The 8,250-nt window shown below is 39.2% G+C and overlaps 3 protein-coding genes across 3 annotated transcripts; all 3 read left to right on the top strand.

Annotated features, from left to right (window-relative positions):
* The first annotated feature begins 955 nt into the window (after window positions 1-955).
* LOC130507195 (protein EMBRYO DEFECTIVE 1674-like) lies at window positions 956-2,006 on the top strand. Its single transcript, XM_057001911.1, has one exon. It carries the CDS (start codon window positions 1,066-1,068, stop codon window positions 1,879-1,881), a length of 816 nt encoding a protein of 271 aa, XP_056857891.1. The 5' UTR covers window positions 956-1,065; the 3' UTR covers window positions 1,882-2,006.
* Window positions 2,007-2,060: 54 nt separating this feature from the next.
* LOC108832258 (protein NETWORKED 2A-like) lies at window positions 2,061-5,227 on the top strand. The gene is made up of 2 exons (XM_018605753.2): window positions 2,061-2,299; window positions 2,381-5,227. The coding sequence occupies exons 1-2, from the start codon at window positions 2,206-2,208 to the stop codon at window positions 5,107-5,109; spliced, it is 2,823 nt and encodes a 940-aa protein (XP_018461255.2). The 5' UTR covers window positions 2,061-2,205; the 3' UTR covers window positions 5,110-5,227.
* A 662-nt stretch (window positions 5,228-5,889) lies between these two features.
* On the top strand, window positions 5,890-7,416 carry LOC130507194 (uncharacterized). The gene has a single exon (XM_057001910.1). The coding sequence runs from the start codon at window positions 5,890-5,892 to the stop codon at window positions 7,414-7,416; it is 1,527 nt and encodes a 508-aa protein (XP_056857890.1).
* Window positions 7,417-8,250: the final 834 nt, after the last annotated feature.

Here is an 8,250-nt window from a genome sequence, read left to right as displayed (position 1 = left end):
TTTGGATGATGGAATGCATGAGAAATCTCAAACAATTTTCAGTTAATTTTGCAACGGACTGTTCACAATTGGTGAAGATGGTTTCAAAACCAGATGAATGGCCAGCATTTGCAAATTATTTGGAGGACATTAAGATTTTGAAGAGGAGTTTCACCAATACGGATCTCATTCATATACCAAGGACGCAAAACATAAAGGCGGACAAACTAACACGCAGTGCAAGGAAACAATCGTCGTTTGTTGTCCACATGGACTCAGAGCTACATGAGTCTGTTTTTATGTTGCCGCCAAAAAAAATGAAAAGAGTTATTGATTGATGACTTCTTCCTGATCCTTTATTTTTATAATTAGTATCTTCAAAACAAAATTTATATGATTTCTATAAATGAGTTACACGGTTTCTTCTGCATTTAAATGAAAACTTTTTTATCCAAAATGTTGCTATAGAATAACGAAGAATTAACATACCACTAATTTTTTAACTATTTAAAATTGTTTAAATTTTATTTTGAAGAAAATAACGAAAATATATTTTAATTTCTTCAATATTAATTTTTATAAAATTTTAGTTTTACTAAATAATTTATTATAAAAGTTAATATCCAATTTTTTTTCAAAATAGATGTTGATATGTATTTGTGCCAAAAAATCATCAACTTTAAAAATCATTTTAGATATATTGTTAATTAATTATAACAGTTGATTAACGATATAACTAAAATTATATGATCAATAAAAGTTTATGCTTAAAATAATTGTGAACAAAAATTATTTTTTTGGTTTATCGAAAAATTATGTTTTATTTCAACCAAATTTATGATTGAAATAACATATTTTCAAATACATATAGGATATTTGCTCCCATTTCTTTTAGGGAAATTAGGTCTAATTTTCCAAAAAAAAAACACAAATTCACTATCTAACCAAAGTCACCATCTCTCTCCTTATTTCTCTTCCTATCTCTCTCTATCTTCCTGCTAAAAATCTAATTTCCCATAACTTTGGTTATTTCACAAATAATCCCTTTTTTTTTTACTTCTCTCGGGATTTTCTCCGGAAGTTGTGATGGCAACGAAGTCAAAACTCCACCCAGTCTCAGCACGCCGCTCCTCGCCGCGTACTCGCTCGGGAGCAGTGCCAGAACCTGTTTCCACACCGCCTACTCGCTCCAGATCTGTGCCAAAACCCAATTCCGACTCAATTCCCCGCACGACGCCCTTCTCCTCCAAGTCCATCACACCCATCAGCGGCGGCGGAGCCCTCCTAAAGCCCGTCTCTTTGTCCGACTGGTGGCTAACAAAGAAGGCAAACAACAACAAGGGTCTGGGCGTTTCAGGATTCGAATCAAAAGGCGGGTCTAAAGTCAGACTCTTTTCATCAGCAACCATCTCAACGAGACACGACAGCACCACTCTCCAAACATCTGATGGCCTCACCGTCTCCATCAGTGGCTTCATCAACCGATCTCGTTCTTTACAAAACGGGTTTTCACCTCAGCTTTGCAACCGTTTTCTCCTAGGGTTTCCTTATCACTGGAAAGATTACATTGAAGAAGGGTTCGTTGAGGAGGAGAAAGATTACGGCGTCGTTTCGTTTGATGATATTCCTGTGAACAGGTTGCATGATGTTCTGTTCACGGCTTCTTCTTGCTTTCAAGCTAAGATCTTGGATGATGCTGTTGATAGTTTGAGAGATTTACTTCGTTCTAGTACTGAGAAAAAGGAATGTCGGACACCAAGAATGGACGATGGAGATGAGGAGAGTTTGGTTCCGAGTGTTAAAGGAGTGGAGACTAGAGGGATGCTTAGAAGGAGAGAAGAGGGTGAAGCTTCCATTGGGGAAAGACTCCACAGATCGTCCAAGAAGAAGAGAGATCAATAGAGAGAATTAACTTCAGTGTAGTGTACTACTTTTGGATCTTTGAAACAAGTTCTGTTATGTTTTTGGATTGTTTTGTAACAAACAATGTAGGTAAGCAAGGAATGTGAATTTTCTTTATTTAAGTATTTGGTCTTTATCCTTTTTTTTTATTTGTCAAAGGAAACATCCTAGAAATGAGGTCTGATCAAAGGATCCACCAAAATACTCGGACAAAGACTACTTCTCTCTTCTTTCTTTGTCTGATCCTGAGTGTCTCAAAGTTCTAATTTTTACACATTGATGTGATACGGCCATGTTTGAGCCTTCTTCCTTGAGACAAAAAGGATGTTGCAGAGAGCAGCGAGCAATGCGTATTCATGGTGGTGGGCCAGCCACATCCGTACAAAGCAATCCAAATGGCTCGAACACAATCTCCAAGGTACGTTCTATTTGTCCTTTTGTTTTTTTTTGAATCCAACAAAGATGATTAATTAAGCGAATAATATCTCTTGTGATTTAGATATGGAAGAGAAAGTGGAGTATACTCTTAAGATCATAGATGAAGATGGAGACACTTTCGCCAAAAGAGCTGACATGTATTACCGTAAACGACCAGAGATTGTTAGTTTCGTGGAGGAGGCTTTTCGATCATACCGTGCATTAGCTGAACGCTATGATCATTTGTCTAGAGAGCTTCAAAGCGCAAACCGCACAATCGCCACTGCTTTTCCTGAACATGTTCAGTTTCCTCTGGAGGATGATGATGTTGATGTTGATGTTGATGTTGATGAAGGGAATCCACGGAAACAACCGCATCTTCATCTTGTTCCCAAGGGAGGAAACAACATCCCTCAAGTCCCGGAGTTTCCAATAAAAGAATTCAGGAGTCAGTCGATGATGTTGTCAAGAAAAGGACCAGATAGTCTGAAAAGGACAGTGTCTTCTGCTTTAGCAAAGCGGGAAGCGGCGGTTGTGAGTTCTGGATTGAGCAAAGAAGAAGGCTTGGAGGAGATTGATAGCCTTCAGAAGGGGATCTTGGCGTTGCAGACGGAGAAAGAGTTTGTGAGGAGCTCATATGAGCAGTCTTATGAGAGGTATTGGGATCTTGATAATGAAGTGACTGAGATGCAGAAGAGAGTTTGTAGCTTGCAAGATGAGTTTGGTCTCGGTGCTGGGATTGATGATAGTGAAGCTAGGACATTGATGGCGACCACCGCCTTGAGCTCCTGTAAGGACACACTAGCTAAGCTTGAAGAGAAACGGAAGCAATCTGTTGAAGAAGCAGAGATTGAGAAGGAAAGAATCACTACTGCTAAAGAGAGGTTTAATGCCTTGAGGAACAAGTTTGAGAAACCGAAAAGTGATGATGATCATGATGAGTTCATTAAGACAGAAGCAGAAGAGGATGTGGCTCAGGAATCTAGCTATGAATCTGAGAGAGAAGATTCAAATGAGAATCTAACTGTTGTGAAGCTTGCAGAGAAGATTGATGATCTTGTGCAGAAGATTGTTTCATTGGAGAGCAATGCTTCGTCTCACAATGCATTAGTGAAGACACTAAGATCAGAGACGGATGGTTTACACGAACATATCCGTGGTCTAGAGGAGGACAAGGCGTCTCTTATTTCGGATTCCACGGATATGAAACAGAGGATGACTAGTCTTGAAAACGAGCTGAGAGAAGTTAGAAAACTATACCAAAAGGTGGAAGATCAGAACAAGAGTCTACAAAAACAGTTCAAGGAAGCCAATTGGACTGCTGATGATTTATCTGGCAAGTTACAAGATGTGAAGATGGATGAAGATGTCGAAGGATCCGGTATATTCCATGAAATGCCACTTGTTTCAGGATCAGAAGATTGTCTAAAGTCAATCTCAAAGGAGATGGAAAGGGAAAGTAATGTGGAAGACAGGAAGACACATGCCATTGTAGTAAAAGAGAGTGAAGGAGCTCAAGAAGAGAGACCTGAGACCAAAGATTCGTTTGCTTTGTCAGAAACCGCAAGCACTGGTTTTGGAACAGAAGACGAAGATGAAGAGACACCAAACTGGAGACAGTTGTTACCAGATGGCATGGAGGACAGAGAGAAGGTTCTGTTAGATGATTACACATCAGTGCTAAGGGACTACAGAGGAGTAAAGAGAAAGTTAAGTGAAGTTGAGAAGAAGAATAGAGAAGGGTTCTTCGAGCTGGCATTACAGTTAAGAGAGCTCAAGAATGCTGTTGCTTACAAAGACGTAGAGATTCAGTCTTTACGCCAAAAACTAGGAACGCTAGAGAAAGACTCTCCGCATCAAGGGGAAGGAAATAACCAGCTGGAACATGATCAAGGACAGCGTGAAAGTATGAACGTTTCACCAACTTCCAACTTTTCGGTTTCCACTACACCGCATCATCAGGTAGGAGAGGCGAAGAGAATAGAGTCAAATGAGGTAAGGGTGAAGTTTGCAGAGGATGATGATGATAGCCCGAGAACAAATATTCCAGCTGTGGAAGACAAAGTGCGTGCAGATATCGACGCTGTGTTGGAAGAGAATCTCGAGTTCTGGTTAAGATTTAGCTCATCGGTGCATCAGATACAAAAATACCAGACAACAGTTCAGGATTTGAAGTCAGAGTTAACGAAGCTGAGAATCGAAAGCAGACAACAGCAAGAATCTTCAAGAAGTAGTAGTAGTAAGCACGCAGCTGCATCAGATGCAAAACCTATCTATAGACATCTAAGAGAGATTCGTACAGAGCTGCAGTTGTGGCTAGAAAACAGTGCAGTTCTTAAAGACGAACTACAGGGAAGGTTTGGATCACTAGCTAATATCCAAGAAGAAATCGCAAGAGTCACAGCTCACTCGGGTGGTAGTAAAGTAAGTGATTCAGAGATTAGCGGTTACCAAGCTGCAAAGTTCCATGGAGAGATTGTTAACATGAAACAAGAGAACAAAAGGGTTTCAAGCGAACTTCAATCGGGTGTTGATCGTGTAAGAGTGTTGAAGACAGACGTAGAGAGGATTCTGAGTAAACTGGAAGAGGATATTGGGATCTCAAGTGCAGCAGAAGCAAGAACAACTCCGAGCAAGAGCTCTTCGAGTGGAAAAGCGAGAATCCCATTACGGTCATTCTTGTTCGGTGTCAAGTTAAAGAAGCAGACAAAACAGAAGCAAGCTTCAGCATCTCTCTTCTCTTGTGTCAGTCCATTTCCAGCTCTGCAACAACAGTCTAGTTACGTTAAACCTGGAAAGCTCCCTGAATAATTAATTAATCGAATCATTTGTCTGTTATTTTTCTTTCAGTTCCTTGTTTTCTAGATTTTCTGTCTTTGTACCAAAACTATTGGCCAGTGAGATAGAAATCAAACAGTATTTTTTGCTTTACTGTCTTAAAAATCCCTTTGGAGTAAGTAGTGAGTACCACTACTGTAACACCCGTCCCCTCCTCTATCGAGATTGGCGTGGTACTTACCAAAAGAATACCAAATTAAATCGAATTATTTAAAACCGAATAAATTCGAACACATTTAATAAAATAAGTCCAAAAGAAATACACCTTTTAAAATAAAGGGATAATTTGCAGAAAAACAAAGGAAAACATTGAAATTAATTAAGTGCCAAAAATAGTGAAACATGCAGTTGGTTTGCTGACGTGGTTAGAAGAGATTGTCGATATTGCCCTTCCCATATAGCTATCTTTATGTAACATAGAGTGTAGGCAAGGACAATTAGAATCTTTTGATAACTATATTCTGATATCTAAGTTACGTACAAAAAGATTAAGAAAATATACTGGAATAGATTTCTGAATTTACCTCGTTTAGAGAGAATGAACTGTGCTCAAGTGTAACTTTTTCCATTTACAATCTGACACATTTGGTGTCAAGGAGAAAAAGAAGAGAATCCAGCTAAAATATTTGTATCGATAACACATACAGCTTGGGGTAATTAAAAACTTGTACTTGGAAATAAGTTAACACACACAGCTAAAAGAAGAGAATCCTTACAAGGTTTTGGTGGGATCTCTCCCCGGAAATAAGGAAGATGTGTTGGGTGTCTTGGGAGAAGTTGTCGGTGCCTAAGAGTGCGGGGGGTCTTGGTTTCCGAGAGCTTGCTCAGTTTAATGATGCCATGTTAGCAAAAATTTCCTGGAGAATCATCAAATCCCCTAATTGCCTGCTCGCAAAGATCTTACTCGGTAAGTACTGCCACAAAAGTCCTTTTCTGGAAGTAGAGCCGGTTCAACGTGCTTCTCATGGTTGGCGTGGCATCTTGGTTGGCCGGGATTTACTACAGAAGGGTCTTGGATGGGCTTTGGGTTCGGGAGTTAAGGTAGAGTTATGGAGGGAAGCGTGGCTGTCAACGGAAAAGCCATTGGCCCCGATAGGCCCACCAACGAGAGAGACCCAGAACTGGTCTGTTAGCAGTTTGATAGATCCTATTTCAAAAGAATGGAATGTCAAAGCTATTCGAGAAACATTACCTCAATATGAGGGTGCAATCTGCAAACTCATACCGAGTTTCTTTGAGCTGGATGATGAAAGAGTGTGGCTGTTAAATGCCTCAGGAGTATACACAACTAAATCAGGTTATGCTGTCGCTAAACTTTGCACAGGTAACATATCTGATCAGAGCTTCAGCTGGAAATCCTGCATATGGAACGTTAAAACCTCTCCCAAAATCCAACACTTTCTCTGGAAAGCTAATAGTAAGGCTCTACCGGTAGGATCTTTGATCGAAAGCAGAGGTATATCGGTCTCTCCCGAATGTAAGCGATGTGGAGCACGTGAGACAGAACTTCATGTCTTACTGCAATGTCCTTTTGCGGAAAGGGTCTGGGAACTGACTCCATGCCTCCACAAGCCAACCATTACAGGAATTACCTCTGTGTCGGCCCTCCTCCAACACTGTTGCAAACTGATATCCCTACCACCGGTGGGATTAGGCAGTACTCCATTGTACCCTTGGCTTCTATGGGTTTTGTGGACAAATAGGAATAAGCTGGTGTTTGATAATAAGTATTATTCAGAAGAAAGCACTGTGCTAAAGGCAATACAAGATGCTCGTGCGTGGCAGGCTGCTCAAGCTTGTCTCGCTAAGCCTATATTACCACAACGTGTGGTCCACTCTCCTGTTGTTCCCTGTTCTAACTCTTATACATGGTCTGTTTTTTCGGATGCAGCGTGGAACTCATCTACAGGTCAATGCGGGCTGGGATGGCGTCTCTGTGATGCAACCGGCAGGTGCTCAGAAAACTCGTCCTCTCACCGTCGCGATGTTCCCTCTGCTCTTGTGGCAGAGGCTTTGGCGGTTAAAGCTGCAGTGGATGCAGCGGCTACTTCTTTCGTCAGATGCTTAAAGGTGTTCTCTGACTCAAAGGCTCTCATTCTCCTCTTGAATTCTCAAGCTCAGGATGTTGTCTTGAAGGGTGTTCTCCATGATATCAGAGTCTTGGCTAGATCCTTCGAATCTATCTCTTTTAATTTTATTCCCCGCTTAGATAATGTTGCTGCCGATGCTTTAGCAAAGTCAGCTTTGTACTCTTTTCATCACTCTGTTTCAGCTGTGTAAGCAACTACTCTGTTTCTTTAGTTCTTAATGCAAGTTGTCTTCGAAAAAAAAAAAAAAAAAAAAAAAAAAAAAACTTGTACTTGATGATTATTAGTGCCAGATTTTTATAGGATTTAGTTGATACGACCTTATTTATAGTGTAGCTATAGGTGGTAACAAAAATGGACGGTGGTTCAAAGTGACCAACCATATATCATCAATGGGTGGATGAAGAGCATGTGTGCGAAAACAGTGGCTAATACCAATAAGTGGACTGCTAACTTTATAATTGCTAACACATTTTTACCTATTATAAAAATAGACGGTTAATTTCATGTTTACATTGCTACCTCATATTTACTTGTTATTCTAATTAACTCTATGAAATATGAAAGTTGCATATCAATATAAAATTAAGTACACGACTTAATATATTACATGATGATTACATGTTAGTTATATGAAATTTAACCTTCAGAATTAGAAATAACATCTGTAAATAATGTAAATAATTACGTATTTACACAATCGGCCAAATATACATGTCATTTTAAACATATTTTTATCTTCAACAAAACTGAAATATATATCTTTAAAATATTATTATCCGGTTAAAAAATTCAGAAATCAGCTAAAAGTAATGTTAGATATCAAAAAGAAATAATAGATGTGTAAATATAATATTAGTTAGTTTACAAAAAAAAAAATATTAGTTGGACAATAATTTTGTTAAACCAGTTACAATATATATTAGCTGGGCAATAGTTTTGGCAATCTGGTCGTGCACGTAAATAATTTCATGTTTACATTGCTACCTCATATTTACTTGTTATTCTAATTAACTCTATGAAATAT

Source organism: Raphanus sativus, unplaced genomic scaffold (assembly GCF_000801105.2).
Source record: "Raphanus sativus cultivar WK10039 unplaced genomic scaffold, ASM80110v3 Scaffold4149, whole genome shotgun sequence".
Classification (NCBI taxonomy): domain Eukaryota; kingdom Viridiplantae; phylum Streptophyta; class Magnoliopsida; order Brassicales; family Brassicaceae; genus Raphanus; species Raphanus sativus.
This window is presented reverse-complemented; position numbering and strand designations above follow the sequence as displayed.

Coding starts and splice junctions, on each gene's coding strand:
- LOC108832258 (XM_018605753.2), top strand. CDS start 2,206: ATGTTGCAGAGAGCAGCGAGCAATGCGTATTCATGGTGGTGGGCCAGC. Junction 2,300..2,380: donor GCTCGAACACAATCTCCAAG/GTACGTTCTATT, acceptor CTTGTGATTTAG/ATATGGAAGAGAAAGTGGAG.
- LOC130507195 (XM_057001911.1), top strand. CDS start 1,066: ATGGCAACGAAGTCAAAACTCCACCCAGTCTCAGCACGCCGCTCCTCG.
- LOC130507194 (XM_057001910.1), top strand. CDS start 5,890: ATGTGTTGGGTGTCTTGGGAGAAGTTGTCGGTGCCTAAGAGTGCGGGG.